The 23655-nt window shown below is 39.3% G+C and overlaps 1 protein-coding gene across 4 annotated transcripts in view; it reads right to left on the reverse strand.

The window, feature by feature from the left end:
- LOC126187967 (RNA-binding protein Pasilla) overlaps positions 1 to 23655 on the reverse strand; it is a 94047-nt gene that overhangs the window by 16656 nt on the left and 53736 nt on the right. For 3 of the 4 annotated variants that reach the window (XM_049929349.1, XM_049929352.1, XM_049929353.1), the window contains 4 exons: positions 20390 to 20556; positions 4986 to 5139; positions 4676 to 4888; positions 2827 to 3137 (listed from right to left, as the gene is read on the reverse strand). In XM_049929349.1, coding sequence (XP_049785306.1) covers positions 2827 to 3137; positions 4676 to 4888; positions 4986 to 5139; positions 20390 to 20556 — 845 coding nt within the window. The remainder of the gene's footprint in view (positions 1 to 2826; positions 3138 to 4675; positions 4889 to 4985; positions 5140 to 20389; positions 20557 to 23655) is intronic. The other variant, XM_049929350.1, reaches the window with a different exon arrangement.

Raw genomic sequence — 23655 nt, forward strand, 5'->3', positions numbered from 1 at the left:
CGGAAACAGAAAAAATCTTGCTCCCATATTTAATGATTCTGATTTTATTGAGAGTTTTATCACACGGCAGTTACTGCCTCTTACCACAAAATATTCAAAAGGTTAAAATTTCAACTGGTGAGGCCAGGCTACTAAGAATATTGTACACACACATGATCAGATTGGTAATAAATTTTCATGCCAGGCAATAAGAACCATGCGGACTGTGTAACATTATGGAAGATTGCAGAGTATCAAGATGACAGAACATACTTTTAAACATCTATCTAACGGTTTATTGACACCTGGTGTTAGTGCTGCCCAATAAAGACGCTATTCTTCAGAAGTATGTGTGTGTCATTCAATACTAAACGGTCAATGTTTATGTTACAAAGTGGCAGCAACTTACACCAGGTACTATGGTTCTCAAAATTCAATTGTTAATCAAGGTAACAGTCAAAAGGCTTTATGAAGCGTTGCATTCCATTTAAGAAGAATGTTTCAGAAACTTAAGATCCTCATAAAGTTTATGATCAGTCTTCATGTCTTGCACTGCATGTTTCCACTGGCATAAAGCTGTTAAAAGGTGGGAAAGAGCTTGTCATTTGCTCCACTGACAACGCCACAGCTACAATTATGCATTTAGACCCTTTAGTAATAATAAGCTAATGCACCAAGAAGCTTAAACAGTGCGGTACTATCTCCAATCACTTTCAAGGCTGATTTGAAGATGACAATGTGCGCTCTTCTGGTTCTCAAATACCAAGTCCTATGCAAAACAGACGTACTGCTGTTAGCTATGTTGTTTCTAAAGATGTTACCTTCTTCAACTGAAGTTTCTACAGCTGTTACAATCCGTTTGTTTACTAAAAAGCATGCCTATGGTTGCCCCCCCCCCCCTACACACACACACACACACACACACACACACACACACACACACACACACACACACACACACACACACACACACACACACACGAGAAGATTAAGGAATAAAAGAAAGATTTTGTTACTGAATCCTGCACTAATATCTTTTACAGCCTCACTGTTTTTATACAACAATCATTGTACATGATCACTCCTGAACAGTTTGTCACGAAGTCAAGTGTAGAGAACTTCCTACCATCATAATCACAACAATTTTGTTGTTTATTTTCTGTTTCCAGGGTCTCAATGTTGACATACCTCCCTGCTGCTGTACAGAAGGGACCAAGCGAGGTGGCGCAGTGGTTAGCACACTGGACTTGCATTTGGGAAGACAACGGTTCAAACCCGCATCCGGCAATGCAGATTTAGGTTTTCTGCGATTTCCCTATATCACTCCAGGCAAATACCGGGGCACAGCCGATTTCCTTCCCCCTTCTTGATACCACCCGAGCTTGTGCTCTTGTCTCTAATGACCTCGATGTTGACAGGACATTAAACACAATCTTTCTTTCTTCCCCCCTTCCTTACTATACAGAAGATTAGCTATTCTAATATATAACTTCTCTTACTATATTCTTGAATTAAATAGCCCAAGCTCTGGATGCAGTAATAAAAAAAACCAGTTCATACGACAAGCAGTAAGATTCTTATCCATCTCCACCCCCCCCTCCCCCTTCAACATAAAAATGAACAAGAATAAAAAACAACATTCTACTCTGACAGGACTGTAGCCCACACCACAATATTACGGATATATTACAGGCATCACTGCATCAGTGATTGGCAAAACTCTATATACTGAAACATATACCACCTCTAATAAAATAGAATAATCAAACATGAATAACATTGCACATATCAATTAATCAACACTAAAGTATATGAATTAAAGTACTGCTTTTAGCCCTGTGCTGCATCCATAAAGGCATTTATACATGCCCTGTCACGCTAGCAAACTAACAGAGCGTGAATGGGCATAATGCCGTAAGTCATATTCCTAACAAGTACATACAGCACTTCAAAAATGCTTATTATTTAAAGCTAAAAGTCTGTTTACCTGAATTTTACCTTACATTTACTTCATAATTAATTAAAGGTTGAAGAAAATTATGCAGTCTCCCTGTATATCTAAAATGGTACAGTACAGAAAAATCTGTCAAGAATACCTGACTGTAATGATACCAAGTTTCATAAAAGAAACTTGGCAGTTTCATGATAAGCTAGGATTTACGTTAATGTGACAAACACAAAGGAAATTAAGCTTCATGTTCAAATGCAGTTACGTGAGTAGAATGAAAGTTTATTATTGGCTCAATCTACATTAAGATGTTTATAATGATCAATACAAACTCTTGGATAAAACAACTTCATACAAGTATGTCCAAAAGGCTCACAAATCCAGAGGACAAGAAATATCCTTGCTCAATACTATGGAGGAGAAAGTATGAATAACTGTGTGGAACTGTGGTCACTATCTGTGAAAAATGACTTTATACTTCAGCAATGAGAGTCAATTTTAATGAAACTTTTGGTGTGGCCTTCAGTATTCTGCAAAGAAGATTGCTTACAAGATGAAAGTATACAAAATGAAAAACAACACTGAGTAAACAAAGAATACTACAGTTCTGCCCATGGCTCTACATGTTCATTTGTGTTCACACATCACGAACCACAAAAATAATAATAATAATAAAATAAACAATACAAATTGTGTGTGTTTTCTAGAAAGGCTGCCATAATTTAAGAATAAGACAAGTAACTGACTCTCATAATGAGAGATAAATAATTTAAACTTCAATGTACTAATTCAGAAGGCTTTGTTTTTATCTAGGGCCACTTCGTAAGCGGCCATCTGTTGAGTATAACCTGAGAGCGCGCCAGTCAGTCCCGTCACCACCGCGGCGCACTATTACGCACCGTGCCGATGGGCCCAAAGGCGCCACCACCATTTGCTGCTGACGCAGGTGCATCTGCTCCTAAGTAGCCAGCTGGACCACTGCCCCCAGCTGCTGTTCCTGCACCTGCCAGACCGAGGCCCATGCCGAGGATTCCATAGCGAGCCAACGTGCTCATTGCAGCTGTTATTTCTCCTGTCGCTTGTTCCGAAAAGCCACTTCCACGTAATACAACTTGGATGTGTTCCAGTAACTGTGTTGTCAATGATGTACCTGCTGTTGGTGATCCTAAATTCAGGCTTAGGTTTAGTCCGTTTAGTAGCATGCCTCCGACTGTGAGAAAGAAAAGAGCAAAATTAATTTCTTGATGACTATTTTTAAAGTTAATACCAACAGGCTACAAAATACTGCATTCTACGAGTTGTGATTGTCATGTAAACTCTAGCAGAATGTGAGGCCTCAAATTATCTGACATTTTACAGCAACATAAAACAATTTTTATTTTGAGGACATAGAAGACATCAGCCATTATATTGTTGGGGAAACATGCAGCATTCATGTGGAATGATGTAAACAAAAATGTATATAGACTGGCAACATGGGGGGTTTCAAGTCTGCATCACTCAAATGTGATTAAGAGCTCAAATTATAGCACAAGTTCACTTAAACTATTCTTCAATTTGTGAAGCAAAATCCCACATTCCAAAAGTTTGAGTTCAGACTTACGGGAAATCTCCAGACACATGCTCTCAAACTGCCTGTTTATATTTTTTAACCTTACAAAATCATTTATTAAAGCAGATAAAATATGGGAATTTTATATCTGAATGAAGACATCTGTGGCCATTGTCTTTCAATTTTTTTTTTTTCCCACATCCCAAGAGTTTCATAAAATACGTCATTTGAATGGATGCTAAGGTTAGGAATACGTGAATAAAGTGCTTTATTGGTCGTCAGTTTTGGTTTTATTTTACTGATAGATTGATGAACATGAAGAAACCAGTTGCTGTGGCATATCCCTGCCCTTCAAACTCAAGGAGGCAGTTTATATTTTCAAGTGTCTATCATGCTTCAACTGCAATGTTTACAACGGCTGTACAAGCACAAATGCTGTAGGACAACTATAGTTGCCAACCAGGACAAAGAAAGATTGTATCCATCACTGACACTAAGGGGCCATTCTATCAATTACATCAATTCCCTCTTATGCTTTGGTAAGTAATTCATTAGCAAATATACAAGGATGCTGTAATTTCATATACCTGTCCACTCATTTCTATGTTCTGCCACTGATGACCTCTTGTCTTATCTCTCTGTTGCACATGACAGTCATGCTCTGAAAAGTGTGTGTTACTGCTGCATATCTGCACCTTCCATAGAGACCATCGAATATAATTTTGAAGCCCCTCCACCACACAAGGGGAGAAGTAGAGAGGGGAGGGGTGGAAGGGGATGGTGTGTGTGTGTGTGTGTGTGTGTGTGTGTGTGTGTGTGTGTGTGTGTGTGTGTGTTCAAATGGTTCTGAGCAGTATGGGACTTAACTGCTGAGGTCATCAGTCCCCTAGAACTACTTAAACTAAACTAAACTAACCTAAGGACATCAGACACATCCATGCCCGAGGCAGTATTTGAACCTGCGACCGTAGCGGTCGCGCGGTTCCAGACTGTAGCGCCTAGAACCGCTCGGCCACACCGGCCGGCTGTGTGTGTGTGTGTGTGTGTGTGTGTGTGTGTGTGTGTGTGTGTGTGTGTATAGTGATGGTAATTTTTAAATGTTTTACAATATGCAATTAATCTGACAGTGGCACCTTGCAAGTGATCAAAGACAATAACCAAACAATTTAACACCAATGTGTAAACAAGTAACCCACCTGTAGTATTCAGACTGGCAGTTGAGCTGAATGTACCAGAATGCATAGGAGTATGCTGTCCACTATTTGCATATGGAGAGCCTGTTGGGTTATAATTAGCAACAGGGCCAGAAACATCTGCATAACTTACATTAAGGCAACTACCACTTTGAGGGTCTTCAACAATTTTTACCAAAATCATTCTGCAAGCAGTCTTATTGCTTTCCATGTCACCTGTACAAAAAGAAGAACATTTATTTAAAACCTTATATTATTCACTTTCATCAAATAATATTGAGTAATTTGAAAAATATGGAAACAGCATACATACCAATGACAGTTATGCATCTCTCCTGAAGAGTCTGATCTTTTGCTTTTTGAGAAATCTGGACGTATGAACCACTCTCCTCTTTAATTTGCTTAATGTAATTCCCACCCTTGCCAATAATCATGCCAGCAGTGCTGTTTGGTACTAGTATTTTAACCTATAAAGACCAAATTAAGTTAGACATTTCTGGATGTTGACTAATGTTTTATGTCTTTCCATTAAACAATTAAATAACGAACATAGAGTGCTCAATGAAGTACTGTAATGTGAAAAATAGTCAAAGAAACTAAATAATGTTAGGAAATTATGAAAACTGATACATAAAATCATGGTTGGTTGGTTAGTTGTGGGTTAAGAGACTACGCTGTGAAGGTCATCTTCAAGTCACTCTGCCCAGGAGTAGTTCATCTGGTGTCAGTGATGTCCACCACAGACGTGTTTTGATGGTATCAGAGCTGAGAAATAGTTTCAGAAGTATATGAAATGGGACAGTACACGGATCAGAGCAGAAAAGTGGTCCCCCCCCCCCCCCTGGGCTCATCCGTGGTGAGAGATATCCCACGCGCACCTGACCCCTGCCACACAATTAAGGGCGAAGACTGAGCAAAGGATGCCTTCTAGTCAGGAAATTCATATCCCCTAGACCTAGCATCCAGTGGAAGCTACCCCAACTTCCACCACCCAGCCCTCGCCACAAATGTAGTTTAAAACCTTAAATCTCTAAATAAAAACCACTTTTTATGGAGATAACATAGAACCAGTTCAACTGACTGTGAATCATATGGTGATATGAGAGGCAACGAATTTAGAAGACTACGTTTACCATGGAGCACCATAAGGAGGGGGCATTCCACCAGGATCTGAGCTACTATCTATAGTAAGAATGCATTCACATTTTGGGGGTGGCTTGCTACATAAACTAAAACTATAGCTAGTCTGGAGATGACCGAAGCAGATGCAACACAGGAGAAGACAGGAATGACGAGTACCATACAGCGGTAGTCTTCTTGACGGTGTGGAGTTTATTAGACGAGGCAGAACGTGGTCCCCAAAATGCTCCTCCAGGACATCAAACGCTCTCCTGCTTCAATGGGGTCTAGCTCCACTTGCATGAACCAAAACTTTTTGAAATCAGGGTCACTTCAGATAGGGGGGATGAAATCATCTTCCAAAACCTTTACATATCATTTGATAGTCCCCATGCCATCATCAACAAATATCACACCGATTATTCCATGATTGGACATTGCACACCACACAGTCACCCATTGAGGGTGAAGAGATTTCCTGATATGAAATGTGGATTCTCAGTCCTCCAAATGTACGAATTTTGCTTATTGGCGAACCCATCCAAATGAAAGTGGGTTTCGTCACTAAACCAAACCATGCATGCGCATACTAATTTGCACCATGCCCCCCCCCCCCCCCTCAAAAACTCATCCTGAAATGTAAGTAAAATCTGATGCTGCCAAGAGGTGTCGTATTCCTTATGTAGATCAAAAAAGACCGTGATACAGTGTCGGCATTTAGAAAAATGCCTGGAGGACTGCTGTTTCCAATACAACCATACAGTCAGTTGTGGATTGTCCCTCTCAGAAACCACACTGATAGGGCAACAAAAAGACCCAAGATTCAAGAGCCCAGCATAGTCTATGGGCAATTATCCTTTTGAGCAGCTCACAGAGACTAATTAGTTGGTAGCTGTCGATATACGTTGGGTTCTTGCATGGCTTAAGGATCGGAACAATGATTGTATCTCGCTATATCTCGCTATTGTGATGAGAAGATACCTTCAAGCCAAATATGTTTAAAGACAGTGAGCAGATGTACGCTTTGAGTAACATTCAGATGTCTGATCATCTGATTACGAATTGATATCAGGGCAGGGGCCATATGATGAGATGAGGCAAGAGTTTGATGCAGTTCACAGTCAGTGAAAGGTTCATTATATAATTAAGCTTGGCAGGGGCTGAAATATAGGAAGATGTCTTCAATTTGAAACTTCCTGGCAGATTAAAACTGTGTGCCCGACCGAGACTCGAACTGTGTGCCAGAGTTCGAGTCTCTGTCGGGCACACAGTTTTAATCTGCTTGGAAGTTTCATATCAGCGCACACTCCGCTGCACAGTGAAAATCTCATTCTGGATGTCTTCAATTTGTTTCCATGTTAAGAAGGTAGCCAGGTAAGGGGAGAACATTGACACTGGCGCAAAGTTGGTTGCAAGGTGTTCAGCCAGAACAGACACACAGGTATGAAGGAAGAAACTTCGAATAATGGTTGATCTTTGGTGGCCCATTAGACTATGGAGATTGGCCCATAGCTGGTAGGTGGCGGCACACGTTCTTACTTCGCGTAAGTAGGTGCCGCTTAAAAGTGAGGAGGGCGGTTAGCGAAGGAGCCACTCAATAAGTTGCGGGGGCCTACGACATCCCGAGTAACTGTTGCAACGTCTGTAGTCCATCGTGGGGCTGGCCAGCAGTAGAGTGTACCCGAAGAAAAAGGAATAGCAGTTCCACTGGTGCAGCCGATTGTGTTGGAGATGTCTCCCACAACCTTGCCGCTGCAAACTGACAGAGGGGGTGAAAGTGACAGCAGAGATATTTAACTGCCAGTTGCTCTCAAAGAGAGCATAAAGCTAATTAGACTATCTAGCAGCAACAAAGAAGAGACAGAACCACCAGCAATTGGTCATTGTGCCAAAAATCACCGTGAAGGGACTAACATACCAAAGCATCGAGGTTGGGAGAAAAGATCATAAGATTGAAAGTTTTATTACCGCCATGAGCAGTGTTGAAGAGGGAATGAGTACTGTCACTGAGGAGGCACAGAGCGAGATCAGAAAGAAGCTGATCAGAAGACACCATCCAGATAAAGTGTTACTTGCCCACAGGAGTGGCATGCACTGAAATCTTCAGGCAGGAGAAAAGCAGGTAGAGAGGTGTTGGAGTAAGGTGGTCATCTCAAAGGAAATAAGTGCCCTACTTTAATGTGAACGGGTGTTACAAGTGCTGATCGCTGGGATGGTTTGCACTTGGACCACTAGTGCTTGGAACACGGTGAAGAGGAGAATCCACTCACTGACGACATCTGTGTGAATCAACATACACACACCTCCAGTTGTCCTCCCGGGGCCAGTACAACTCAGAGAATGCACGGCAACCACAAAGCTCTGGGCAATGGGCATTAGTGAAGCGAATTTCTTTGAGAGTCATACACACTGCATAATAAGAGGAAATTCCTTGCTGCAGTTCCAGCTGGTAAATGTAGTATCCATTATAGGGCCATTTGATCATCAGGGTGAAGGTGTGGGGCCAGGAGGACTGATCATGTCTTGAGACTGCTGCCTGTCACTGGCGAGAGCAGGACAATGTCACAATGAACACTGGCTCAGAATCCGGCATTGTGGGGGAACCGATGCCTCCAGGGTCAATGGAATAACCTTTGACGATTCTTCTTCCTCTGGAGCTGCTCCTCCACCTCTTGTTTCACAGCTGAATTTCTTGAAGAGGGTTTATCCACTAACGGGGGTGGCTCATTTAGTTATTGGCTGGTTTCAGGGGACAGGGATGCTGGGGACGAGCCCTGTTACCGGTAGGTATCTGAAGTGGTGTTGCAGGAATCACAAGACTGGAGAGTATCGGTATATCCAGTTTGAACTGCTGACAGCCGCGACTTCTGCATAACTGGTCATCATGTCGACAGGATGCCTCAGCATGGCAGGCAGTGTCAAGTGATTCATATTTTTGCATTTTCTTTTCTTTTTAAATACTAAATAAATTAGTGAGCATGGAGGAAGGAGTTCAGTACACCTGACACACAACCATGGTGGCGCAAATGAACGACCCTCGTGGAGTGATCTTCAGTTATCACATTTTAGGGCTGGCCACGAAGGAGCATGACCCAAGCATAAACGTCAGTAATACCTAACATGTTACATAAGGTTTCACATCACACCGGTACACCATAACTAACTTTTCCAGTAGTACATTTCCTTCTATGGCTAAGATGAAAGAGTGTGTATCTGTTGTATACAGCTGACAAAATGTAAACCTCGCTGTTCGAGATTAGCTTGGTGCTTCTTGTCTGCCTCAAAAGTAAGCTTCCTGTGAAATAACTTCTTGTACAATATTCAGAGTTTTATGTGGGGCAATAATCACTGCTATGACACCCAGTCATTCATACACCTGAAGAGTTTGAGATTAGGAGCAGAGGTGTCCTTAATAGAAACCCTTTGAAAATTTTTCCCTAACTTCTCCATATTTTTCCTCTTAAAAAAAAAAAGAAAAAATAAAAGTTTTGTTGTCATAAAAGCCTCTCTCTCTTTTCTGGTACACACCAGGTATTAGGTAAAGACCTGTCTGTTGGAATTGCCACTGTGTTGGTTCACTGTGATAGGAGGAGATTATTGTTTAATGTTCCATCAACAATGAGGTCATTAGAGACAGAGCACAAGCTCACATTAGGGAAGGATGGAGAAGGAAATTGACCATGCCCTTCAGAAGGAACCATCCCAGCATTTGTACTAAGTGATTTAGTGAAATCACAGCAAACTTAAATGAGAATGGCCAGATGCGGCTTTAAACTGTCGTCCTCTCGAATGTGCAAACCACTGCGCTACCCTGCTCGGTAAATCTGGTATGTTTCATGTGCAAAATGTCCACCCTGATGCCACCTACTCCAATCAAGAGCTCTCCCATGCGTGCCACCCAGCCACAGCAAAGGTCATCTAGTATGATAGCCATTGCCACAAGTCCTCATGCTCCTAGGAGATGGGTATCTACTCATATGCGATGACCTACCAAGTCAGGCCTACGTGTGACCCCTGTGCAGTCACAGGTTCTACCAAATAGTACATAAAAACCACACAATGTTGGATTGGCTACCATCTTAAGTGCATATATGCATATCTGAGTTAATACAGTTATTGCTCATGAGGGTCAACAACACTGTAGGCAGCACATCCGCACTACAGAGAGGGGTGGGAAGAAATTTAAAAAAATTGAAACTGTAGGTCAAACCTCAATGGGACCAAAATTAATTCAGGTAAAAAGTAATGTAATGGCAAAAAATTAAGACACTAATGAAAGAGCAGAACCTAGGGAAAGAGTCAGGGTCAATATCAAAGGCTGCCACCGTGAACAAGAAAAAGGGTTAACATTTGTCGGAGTGTGCAGCACAAGGAACGAATTAGCCACTGCCTAGTTACCAGTTACTGAAAAGTAAAGAATAACATCAGTACACAAATGTATAGGTTAAGTGTAAAAGTAAGAGCACAGATGACAGAAAAAATAGGAAGAAAGTAAATTAAAAACACAAAGATCAAATAAAAACTGACCAGTGATAAATTCACGAGCAGGTGTAGATAAGAGACTGAGATCACAATAAAGGAGGCATAAAACATCAGAAAACAAAGAGGGGGTAGAAAAGCAGCAAAAATTACATAAGTTTAAATGAAGCACTGGCAGGTGGGGCAAAGGAATTTATGCTTCTACAGACTACTCTGGGATGGAGTAATTCCGGGATTCCCCACATGCTGCATCTAGATCTACCTCTGGACCTTTTTGCTCTTTCCGATCCCCTTTCTCCTGTTGGTGCACCATTCTCGGTCAGTTTTATTCTTTCCCAATTTTCCAGAGTTTCATAAATCTCCCTATCAATGCACTTATTCTATCCTCTCTGAAATCCAATTACGTTAGCTCATCTTGGTTTCAACAATTCCCTTTTATAACTCCTCCCCCACACACACACAAAAATGGCCTGTTGAAGTGTAAATGTGCATCTAGATATCTATTTTTGTTCTGCAATGGGGTCTATATCAATTATTCTCTACTTACACTTGTATAGTGACATTTCTGCAAATCTGGTTAGCTTTGTTAAGTGCATTTGAATGAGTGTATCTATCTCATGTAGGAATAATACATAAGAAGGGCTCTCTCAAAATACAAAAGGGTGAGAGGAAGGAGAAACTCACACCTTGAAAATGTCAATACTGCAAGTTTTTCAGCAATGACAAATGAGTTCACATCTGTTTATACAGTACCAGCAACCCTGTATCTTTATCCCTTAAATAAGTACAAATACTTTTTTGCTCATCCATGTTCAATCCGATCACTGAGGGTTTACCAGCAATAATGTAAAGAAAAGAATGAAGCTCCCAAATAAAAATTTGAGCATAAATGTTCAGGCTTTTATGGTCACTTTTGGATGTCTAGTCTTGTCAGCACTCATCTCAGGAGCTTTGAGAGTCATTTGGTATTGTTTTCCCCTACATTCTGACAGCACTAATGGCTGGTGCTGTCTAAGACTTACGTGCCACCTTCAATAGAGGGTGAACTTTGACAATGCCAGTCACTGGTGCCAGTGAAAAACCTTAAAAAACACTACACAATCATTGGCTGAAGATCTTGAGATGAGTGCTAGAAAGACAAATGAATTTGAATCACTGCTCCCAAGTCTCATTTTCCACTGCTACAATGATTTGTTTTTCTGTTACCAACTTGTACCTTTCATTGCTTGTATGATGTAATGGCTTTGAATGATCCATTTACAAGTTAATAAATTAATTTGTATTTCAATATGGCTGCACAGTGACAATTTACAGGCAAGTTCACATAACAAAAAACAATGTTTAGATTAACGAAGTGTTAATAAGGCCTTTTTTAAACATAAAAATATAAACATTTCTTCTGAGGACTAATGGACTATTTACTAAAAGCTTCATGAGAATATGTGGACTGTGACCCCGTAGTTAAAAATATTACCCTACCCAACTCTTTAAACTGACCCAACTGTTCATAAAAATTTTTACATGATCAAAGTGAGCATTGTATTGGTTGACAAACAATCATGAAGAATGTATCTGCTCATGGTATTATTGAGTAAAAATAAGACATATGAATCAATTCACTGATCTCTCTCTCACTCTGACTTGCAGTGACAAAATTCTGAAGTGGCTTAAAAAAGAGTTATTTATGAAGTTTACTATGTGTTGCAATAAAAAAATTAAAGATTCAAGTCATCCTTACTAGCTCTGGGCCATACTTTTTACCAGTTGTGTATCCTTTGATATGCAGAATTGAACATGGCGTTTGTGTGTTTATTTCTCTCTCTCTCTCTCTCTCTCTCTCTCTCTCTCTCTCTCTCTCTCTCACCCACACACACACACACACACACACACACACACACACACACACACACACACACACAGAGACAGACAGAGAGAGAGAGAGAGAGAGAGAGAGAGAGAGAGAGAGAGAGAGAGAGGGGGGGGGGGAAGGAGTAATCTATGATTATTTTAAGTACATTTGATCAGACATCTCTGCAATAGAATATGCTACTTATGTCAAATAACTGCTAGCTTGTTGGTGTGAACAGATATATAAATTTCAAAAAATAAAAAAATCTGTACGCTAGAACAACAAATCGTTCAGCTTCTTAAGAGAACAAGATCCCTTACTATGAGCTACCAGCCCACAAACAAACAAGATGTAAACTGCAATAAGCTATATCAACAGTTCTAACCAACTGGCAACAACTGAGAATAACAAATAAATTTGCAATAAAATTGCTAAAATGTCTTTCCGAATATTTACATTCGTAATCAACCAGAGCAAGAAAAATTACAAACCGGCATCAGTCATCATATTAAAAATAGGTACCACAATGGAAAAACTGCAAACGCTCGCTTTTAAAGCTGCAGCATAGGATTCACAGTGGATTATGTCAAGAAACAGTTAAAATAATCTTCATGAACAAGAATTTGGCACTAGTAGTGAAGATTATAGCAATAATGATGTGGCCACACAGCCTAGGAAGTTTAATTATCCATGACAGAGGGCATGGAAGTCCGTACAAAATGTACCCATTTTTCTTCTTGATCCCTAGTCCAAACCTACTGAAGTTTAGATTTTGACGCGTCTGTTTTTTCTTTTTGTTACAGCTAACATTTGTTATAAAACAATACTGTAGTAGTCTACACTGAGGCAGCAGACCTTAGTATTTTTGCACCATTCATGTTTCAGCAAGTATCGTGTGTGGAGTGGAGCTTTACTTCTCCTCTCCTCTACCCCCCCCCCCCCCCAAACACACCCCGAAATCCGCCTACACTCAAAAGAATAGGTAAGTTCGTGTAAAGTCACAGAGAATGTTATTTGAACACACTTCTCGCTCATAGAATTTATACCATAAAACCTATATATTTTCAAATTGTTTACAAAACAACCTTACCCCCTTCAAAATACTCTCCATTACAACTAACACCTTTGTCCCACTGGCACTTCCACTGTTCAAAACATTTTTTGTAGTCCTCTTTAGAAATGGCTGACAGCAGCTCCTCTTTTTCCTCCCTTGACTTCTCACTGTTGTCAAATTGGTGTTTTTTCATGGCCCTTTTCATGCTTCGAAATAAGAGAAAGTTGCACAGAGCCAGGTCAGGCAAGTAAGGTGCGTGGGGCAGCAGAACCATGCCAGTTTTAGCCAAAAACTGTAGCAGATGGCTGTGTGTGCAGGTGTGTTGTCATGGTGGAAGAAATCTTCTGTTAAAATTTGCTGAACCGAGCTCCAAGATCAACCACTAATCTTTGACAGTAGATCAACTGTTTATCAACAGTCTGTGAGCACCCTCGAATTTTTTCAATATTTTCATTGATTCGGGCGGTTGATGGATACCCAGAAACGAGGTTTGTCATCAATTGACATGTTGCCATTTTTAAATTGAGCAAACCACTTGTACACTTGAGTTTTTTCCATAGCGTCATCTTTGTAGGCTGTTTTCAACATTAAAACAGTTTCAGCAGCATTTTTACCAATCAGAAAACAAAATTTCACAGCTGCACACTGATCACTTAAACTTGCAAAAAAAAAAAAAAAAAAAAAAAAGAAGCAGCAGCACTAGCAAAAACAATCACTGCAGATGAACAGAAGAAGTCAGGTCAACAATAGAAGTGGCACTGAACTGGTAATGAGTTGCAGTTTACACGCCTAACGCCAGAAATGTTTACTACACAAGTAACATTATTTAGCTTTTTTCTTGGGTGTCCCTAGTACACCGATCGGGGAGGAAATGTCCTCTTTTCCATCAGAAAAATTAGTGGGTTGATCTTTATGGGTGTGCACACATGCATGCACACTCTTCAGCAGCAAAGATTTTGTCCAGTACTTACAAAAAACGTACTGACTGATTCAACTGATATAAAATCCAATACAGATTTGTACAGAATGGAAATTGGAAATCCAATGACCAAAATCATGGGCCAACTGTATGCATATTAAATGAGTTAGAAAACTTAATATGCAAATTTCTCCTATAAAATCAATTCTGCTTGGGATTCTGTACCCCCTGATGTGTTTCTGAAGTACAGGGCCATCAGATGATAAGGTCTGAATGAATCTGATACCGGCCAAGCAAGTGTCGAGAAGACTCTGTGTTCAAGTGGTGTCACTTCAGACTGGACACAGCCTGGAAGTCACCTCCATCCCATTGCCTAAACAGCAGGAGATGATGGTTGCAGAGTGTTTTACCGATGGAGGTACACCACCTATGCAACTGACAGACACATGCGGTACACCACCTATGCAACTGACAGACACATGCTCTCCAGCCACTATGATGCAGGCTATTGTTGATGCCATTTGTTTTTGGATAGTTTGTGGAAATTGGCATGGAAATCTGCCACCATCTTAGCTATTAGCATGTTCTATCCTAATATCAAATGTGCATAGAATAATCTGAGTAGGAATCTGGTCATGTTATGAGACTTCACACATGCAACCTGATCTGTTGGCCAACTGAGCACCACATGCCAATGCTACTTGGGTAGAAGTTGCTGCACATTTTGCCCTTTGCATTAAATCCCTTCATTGTCCAATGTCTCCTCTTCTTTAGAGCTATTTCCTGCACTTTTTACCAATTGCAACTCCCTACTGTATGAATGAATTTTGTTCAACTTTTGTATTCTTCTCTTGTAAATCTGTAATCCTGTGGAGGACAGGCGATTACTCTGGACAATATGGCATTGTGGATTGGTACTGTCCCACTCTGTAAAGGCTGTCTTGCACTTCACTTGTGTTTATGGTTCAATACATACAAAAACTGATTTTCTGCTCCTCTGTTACTTGTTTGTGATCTTCCACCATCTCTAACTCCGAAACATTTTCTTATGAAACATCGGCTGTAGGTCCCTTTAGAAACAGAGCTGGAATCTTCTATCTGCTCTTACTGCACCTCTACAAATAATTAATATTTTTTTACGTATTATACCACTTTGACAAGTTACCTATATAGCGTACATGTAACACACACACAAATATTTTGAAACATTAATTAGGACGAGCTTAATTTGGGTTTATTGTTCGGAGTATTATATGGAATATGCTGATTCTCATAGTGCAGGTAATTTTCGTGAAAACCTTGTTAATCCATTAAAAAGTATCGACAACTGAGATTCTTAACCAACATGCAAGAGTAAACTTCTAGCACGCTAATCAAATCTGCTGATCACACTGACACCATCCATCAGACAGACTTCAGTAAAGTATTTTGATCTATCTGAAACTAATTAACTTATCAATAATTAACAGTAAAGTTTGTTACCAGTCATGTTTTCTATCGTAGATTTTTGCCACTCTGCTTATTAGATTCTGGCCTTTGCCCTTACATGATGTGGACCTGATTTTTTTCCCCCACAACAGGACATACTTCATTACCTAATTAAACCATTAAGATTTTTGCATATTTTACCATACTTTTCAATATGGTACTTCCACTCTTAAATGGGGTTATTCCCAATGTGGATGCTTAACATGATTACACACACTTTACTAATTTGTTAACCCAAAATATATTTCATAAACCAAATTACTATTAATACTTATGCTTTTAAGTAGCAAAATATAACCTAATATAACAACAAACATGATCAGCTATTGATAATATAATGTAAATGGATAGATTAAAAATCTACTCACCAAGTGATGGCTGGAGAACACACACACACACACACACACACACACACACACACACACACAGGTTTAACTTTTACAAGCTTTAAGAGCCAGTGGTTCCTTCTTCTGGCAGAAGAGAGGCTGGCTGCCAGAAGAAGGAGGCACTGGCTCCAAAAGCTTGTAAAATTCAAATCATTGTGTGTGTGTGTGTGTGTGTGTGTGTGTGTGTGTGTGAGAGAGAGAGAGAGAGAGAGAGAGAGAGAGAGAGAGAGAGAGAGACCCCTCCCACCGCCTGGTGAGCAAATTTTTATCTATGTATTTTCATTAAAATATAACCTAGCCATTTTTCAAATGTTATATGGAGTCACCAAAAATTTTCAGACTGAGACCAGCTAGCACCCATTTCACATCTATGTGAAATCTTGAAAAGCTGTGGTTGCTCTGGATTGTATTCAAGTTAATGTCAGAGTTCAGGACCTAGTTCTACAATGCTGACTTTTGTATAGAAAAATTGTGGCTCACTATTACAGTGTTGACCCTCTCGCAGCTATTAAGTATTCGCAAAGTTTGTATTATTTAATATTTCTATGAAAATCTTTAGACAGTGTATATGTGACCAGCATGTGTGTGTGGATTATCTGATTTGCTTTTATTAAGCAGTGAGTATGTTATTAGAACCGAAGGATGTTATTCAATTCAGACTTGCATTTTATGCACTTTATGTTCAATCATATCGGTGACTAACTCAAGAACTGTAGTGTGGTGGTGGTGGTGGTGGTGGTGGTGATTGGTTTGTGGGGGCACTCAAGTGTGTTATCAGTGCCAGTGCACATTTCCTATCTATACACAGTCCAATCTAGCCACTTTCATGAATGATGATAGAATGATGAGGACAACACAAACACCCAGTCCCTGGGCAGAGAAAATCCCCATCCCGGCTGGGAATCGAATCCGGGACCCCGTGATTCAGAGGTAGCAATGCTAGCCACTAGACCACGAGCTGCGAATGAACTTTAGTATGTGCACTGTTTCCTCCAAAGCCAGTGTGTTCTACTAAAATTTTGTCTAAAACAAATTGTACCTTCATATAGTGATGATGATGATGATAACACCACATCAGTATACAATTAAGAGGAGACACATATATGCATAAAGCATGATGTCAACATGATCTGATCATCACAATGTTTGCTATGGTAATAAATGTGGAGGAAAAGCCACGTTATTTGGAAATCTCTACAACATACGTCATCTGCACAATTCCTAGAACTCAATGTACAGATATTCTACAAGATTTTGATCATCGAGACTCTGAGGGATTAAGTAAGCACCATCACACATTCTCTGATGCTGTCACAGTCAATGAGACAGGATGATCTTTCAGGTAAGCTATTATTTATCTGGAGACAGTGGGAAGACATTACAATTAGGGCACATGTCCAATGGCCACCATCAATAGCATTGCACTAATTCATTTTTGTACCTCCCTAATGTTCTATTGACACTAACATACCTACCTTTCACTCTCACCTCATGAGTTGCCGACTCAGTGACAACCACTTATAAATTGGCCAAGATTATACACAAAAACAAATGAGCCTGTTTCAGTTTAAATGAGTTCACTTAGTGCAAACCACCCAAACTTTATACTAAACCTAAAAGCAACATTTACTGCACAGATTTGGCAACCAACATTGAGAATTAGTGATGAGAAAATTTCAGTATCTGGTTGGGAGTGGAATAAAGCTTTAACAGTCATTGTTGATCAATTTTTTAGGTAGTTCAAATCATAAAACAGCATTTGAAGCAAAAACTTTGACTACACAGCTTTGTAATCAACTTACTGAACAAATTTCAGCAACAGCACAACATGTGTTTATGAGGTTGTGAATTTATATTTCACATACACATTTGTTTCCTTCTGAGGTCAAAGGCTAGGTGGGGAATATAGACACTAAAATCTGAGAAACAGACAAGTCACTCAGCATGAGAGAGAGAGAGAGAGAGAGAGAGAGAGAGAGAGAGAGAGAAAGGTGTGCACTAAGCATTTTTCACTGAATATATTTATTGTCGTCCTCCATTCACCTTAAATTCATTGCTGTTAGCCACAAGAAAAATTTAGCAGTGTCTTAGTCACAAACTGCCAAATATGTTGGTACCAGTAAACAAACCCTCAATTCCTTAAACAAACTCATGTATCAAACAGTTTCAAATGTCTGATTACTTTACAAATGAGTTAATGTATTAAATAATTGCCTTTAAGCAGCCAAGCAAGAAAAAATTCAAAGGTGGTCTGAAATTTTGCTTAAAGATTATTGGAAGTCAGTTGATAAGTGCTCCCATTCTCAAATACTGCATGTATAGTCCGGCTATTTGTGCTTCATAATTTACGGTGACTCAAGACAAACACACGGTTTCTAATTGTGATATCTGTCTCAATGCATCAAACTTTTAACTTAAGATTATACCTCTTATGACAGCATTTTAAATTTTTACATTAGGTGAAACATTGAAAATCTAATTTTTGTTTACTCTGGAAGCTGTTAGATATGCAACTGTGATTGGGTTCTGGTACAGTGGTTTAGTGATACAGACTTCAACAAAAACACAGGTGCTGTGTGTGTGGCAGTTTCAATTATGTGTTTCAACTGGATTGCATATGGGCAAGTTCTGCCTACAATACAGATGCCACTGAATGTTTACTAGAGATCTTTCTCAGGATTACACTTTCCCTGCTTCCATCCATCCTCATTTTGGAAGTTTTGTACCTTTCATCTAGCTCTAGCTGCCAATTTCTCTTTTCTATGCCATATCTTACTGTGTAGAAACCCTTTCCCATGCTCCTAAAATACACACTGGACAACTTCCACGACTACTTTTGATTCTTTAGTTTTGAATTAGAATCTAAAATCCCCCCTCCCGCCAATGCTTTTAATGATTTAATGCTTTTGCAATACCTTTCCTATAGTACTTTCTAAAGTCATCATGAAAAAATTTAAAAGGCAAGCTACCATTACACATCACCATCATCTGTAGGATGATTAAAAAATATTAGAACAAGTATCTTTACACAAATTTCATAAATAATACTGGAATTGCTTTATGAGGAAGCCAAAAAACATGATTGATATATAAAAGATGTCAGCCATCAGTAACCACAAAATGTCATTTGTGATCTAAGCACTTACAATCCATTTATTAAAAATAGTGCTCACACAAATTATGCATGAAGAGTAAGTTCTGCAAGGGGAGAGGGGGTGGGGGTTACTTTACTGCATGAAGGTTTTACCTAACACCAATGTCTGATTAGAACTCTAATTTTAGAACCATCGTGCACATCTATTCAATACAAAACTGCAAGCTAACTTCAGTAGCACTAAGTACATGGTACACTGTAATATCCAAGTTACCCAAGGATGATGCAAACAAATTTGATACATAGTGCATAGATTTTGTGTTATTCGTGATATCAACCAGATTAAAAAAAGCTTTGCTCATAACAAACAGAGCACAATACCCTTGACTATGTAATATCCTACACTTTTAACTACGGAAAGGTACTATATCTTTTTGACTGTACAGACAACTATTGAAAGCACTGAATTTCCGGACAAAAGCACGGAAACTTCATACTTCAATTCATGCCAACATTATATACCTGAGCTTTATTACAAAGGCATAATACAAACAGCTCTCATCATGTATTTCAAGCTTCCTCATAAAGCAATTCCAGTAACGGTTAATGAAATTTATATCAAAATACTTGTACTAATATAGTTTCATTATTCTTCACAATACAGTATTACTTCAGTTCCACATCCAGGAACACAAATGTTTAAAACTATCAACTAAGTACATCTAAGGCATTAGCATATGCCAGACTAGTTCATCAACCACAACAAGGACCATTTTGTGCTCCCTCATAAAAAGGGTGTATGGGAAACAACTATTCTGACACAGTTTATCTGAGACATATCAACATAAGTGTACTAGCACAGGTCACCGAGATGCTGACAAAAAATAAATCTCAGCAGAGAAAATAAATGAAAAAACTCGACATGTTGCAGGAATTCAGCACAATTACAGCATTACACCTTTGAAACAGGGTGTCTCCCCACTTAAAGAAATTTTAAGACTGTAAAACAATGATGATGCAGCAAATGCCAAGTATATTCATATTACAACACAAAGGTATGCAACAATGCACATGGATTTTTTTCTTCACTTTTTGTGGTGACAGATCTCCATGTCTGAGAATCAACTATTATGTCTGCATGTTATGATATTAGAAATGAAAGTGCCAAAACTCCAGAATAACAATTTTTTCTGGGAGTTATATGCAAAGATAATGATAGGAAAAGTGCATTTGCATTTTTAAATGCCACTGGGCTTGAGAGGCAATGGTAAAGCCAATGGTTGATGAATGAGTCTTCGTATGGATAGAGTTAGACCTGTTACTTATTACCTGAAAATTTACCTGCTTGTCACGCTCAGCAGCTGTTTTACTGTCAAAATCTATAGCCTGTTTAGCATTCAGATCTGGTTTCTCCCTGATTTTTTCCATGATGAAGATGAGAACAAGCATAATGGCATCCACAGTACCTGTTATCAGGCAAATTCTTTCTGTTGTGGCTGTAAAAGGACACCATGGGTAACTTTAAATGAGATGTCAGGCACATGTAAAAATTTGTAAAGTTAAGATCAGTGAAATGAGAAAAAGAAAACCTAATCCAAAAGAAATGAACTAATACAATATGACCTGAAAGTGGCACGGACATCTGCAATTTGCCCATAAAAGAGAAAGCCAGGAAAGGAAGATAGATTTTTACACACACAAATGTTTTGAAGCAAAATGACTGTGCCCTTCAATATGAGAAAAGAAATTGTTTATGTATACAAAGGTGTGGATGACACGATATGTTATTAAATTCAATACAAGCTTTACTGTAGATAGGATCTTTCCTAACAGCATAAAAAATTTGTTTAAAAATGAGCAGTTGCAAATCAGGCATAGATTGTGGTGAACATTAACATAAAGTAACAATTTCTGCATATGATGAATGATAAGTTTTCACTTATCTCTCATCTTGCAGTCAACAACAGTGACTTTCCCCTCTAATCATGACTGAAGGTCCTGTGTTTCCAAACACTGAATAGAAGATTTTTCCCTTGTTGTTACTGTACTTACAAAAATCTGTTCACCTGAAACACTGCACTCCAATTCCAAACAACAAAACCAGTCAAATGAGTCATTACATCTAAATGTATGGCTGACTCAAACCAAACTTTTAAACATGACAGGTACTAAAACATTTATTTTGCCATTTTGTACTGCTAAATCTTATATATATATATAAATAAATCTGTTTCCAATATATTAAAGCTTTAACAATCAGATTTCTTTCATGGAACTGATTTTTCCATATTTTCATATTTGAACACAGGTGACAACTCAAACTTTTGGTAAACTGCCTCTTTTGGTAACTGAATACTGAATTTGACAAATTTGTATCAGCATGCTCGTCTGCAGAATTATCAGCATGTAATATGCTGCTGGAAAGAATACGTTCAACAAAAATTCAATGGACGGCTACAGCACTAAAAAAATGATTGAATACAAGGTAGTGATGGATAGTGAGCAACTCTTAAGGTACGCCAAGTCTCACAGGAGGGGGAGGGGGGGGGAGCTTTCATGCAAAATATGCCAATGGGTGTGATATGCAGCAAACCTACAACTATTCCATGCAGTGTACTCATTGGTAATTTTTAGCAGTATAAAAATTATTTAAGGGGTGAAATATACCAACAGCAGCATTTTTTGTTCTACCACATACTTACTGCATCGTGTACCTGACCTACCAGCACCCAACCTTTCACACATATTGTGTTCACAGACGTCCTGAGAGACATGTAGTTTGTTGTGAGCATGATGCTCTTATAACAATTATCTCCCTTTAAGTGCAGCATTAGGGCAATTCCCACATATAACAAATAAAGGGGAATGAGATTTTCACTCTGCAGCGGAGTGTGCGCTGATATGAAACTTCCTGGCAGATTAAAACTGTGTGCCCGACCGAGACTCGAACTCGGGACCTTTGCCTTTCGCGAGCAAGTGCTCTACCAACTGAGCTACCCAAGCACGACTCACGCCCCGTCCTCGCAGCTTTACTTCTGCCAGTACCTCGTCTCCTACCTTCCAAACTTTACAGAAGCTCTCCTGCGAACCTTGCAGAACTAGCACTCCTGAAAGAAAGGATATTGTGGAGACATGGAAGTTTGGAAGATAGGAGACGAGATACTGGCAGAAGTAAAGCTGTGAGTACCGGGCGTGAGTTGTGCTTCGGTAGCTCAGATGGTAGAGCACTTGCCCGCGAAAGGCAAAGGTCCCGAGTTAGAGTCTCTGTCAGGCACACAGTTTTAATCTGCCAGGAAGTTTCAAATAATAAAGGGGAAATTAACAGGAATGTTGTAAAGGAATTATCACAGCATTTACCCACTCCGTTTTGTAGAAATGGGGCTATAGTAAAAAAAGTTGCCAAGATTGAATAATCTTTATGATACTGATCCTAGAAAAATGGGAGATCCTTGTGGTAATGAAAATTGGAAAAGTTTGCTATTAAACTGTAGGAAAAATATTCCAAAGCCAAATCTATATAAAATGGAGTAATTATTTCAAATTGCCAACTTACCAGTCACTGAAAATCAACAAAAATTGCTGGGGAGTGCAATGCATCTTGCCAAAGTCTCAACTTTTTTTTTTTTTTTTTTTTTTTTTTTTTTTTTTTTTTTTTTTCCCCCCCCCAGAGCTTAAATTTATCAACAGTCGAGTTCGAACAGCTGCATTACTTTACAACATGCAAGTCTCTGCAGAGATTGCACAGAAGGCGAGGTAACGGCTGGCTGAAGCACTGTCAGGTCTTCATGCATACTATGAAGGCTCATTTGATAAGAATGTTTCAAGAACCGGTAAGAGATAAAGTTGGATAGTACAGAGATGGAATCTGTCCAAAAGTTTCGTGGAACTGCACACTTCAGTGTAGAGCGAAAGAGGTATACTCTACTATATTCCAAAAATAAACATTTGTTACTGGAAAACAAACAGTAAATGTACCCATGTTGCAAATACCACACATTCCTCTACCTGCGCATAACCGCCACAAAAAATTCCTAAATATCTGAAGCATAGAAATCTGGCAATTCACTGACCACTGACTGTTACTTCTGCTTCTCTTTATACCAGTCATTCCCTCCAATATAATTTTAATACATCACATAATTAGTTTTGTGTGGATTCATGTGCTGTATATAACTTTAATTTTGTTTTCTTGTCCTTACAACAATTCACACTGGGCAGTTTTAAAAACTTATCGCCGTATTTGTGTTATTACACCATATTGTGTAGTGAATGGATATTTCAAATTTTACATGTCTGGTGGGTGTCACCTATGTAATAACAGTGTGTGGCTCAACGGCTGACGGCAAGTCTTTCAATTGGATGCCACTTCTGTGACGTGCATGTCTTTAATACAAACCAAGTTATACAACCAAGGGAAGGAACACACAGTAACTTTGACTCAGAACCATTTGGTATTTCTAACAACTCTTCACATCATTGAGAAGTGAAGGTTAGATTACAGGCAGAGCGAAAATTTCCACAGTCCAGCCGTGATTTGACCCAGAGACCCTTTCTAGTCACACTCTTTACCACTAGACCACCGGGCCCAACGTCTG

This window comes from Schistocerca cancellata, chromosome 5 (assembly GCF_023864275.1).
Source record: "Schistocerca cancellata isolate TAMUIC-IGC-003103 chromosome 5, iqSchCanc2.1, whole genome shotgun sequence".
Lineage (NCBI taxonomy): Eukaryota > Metazoa > Arthropoda > Insecta > Orthoptera > Acrididae > Schistocerca > Schistocerca cancellata.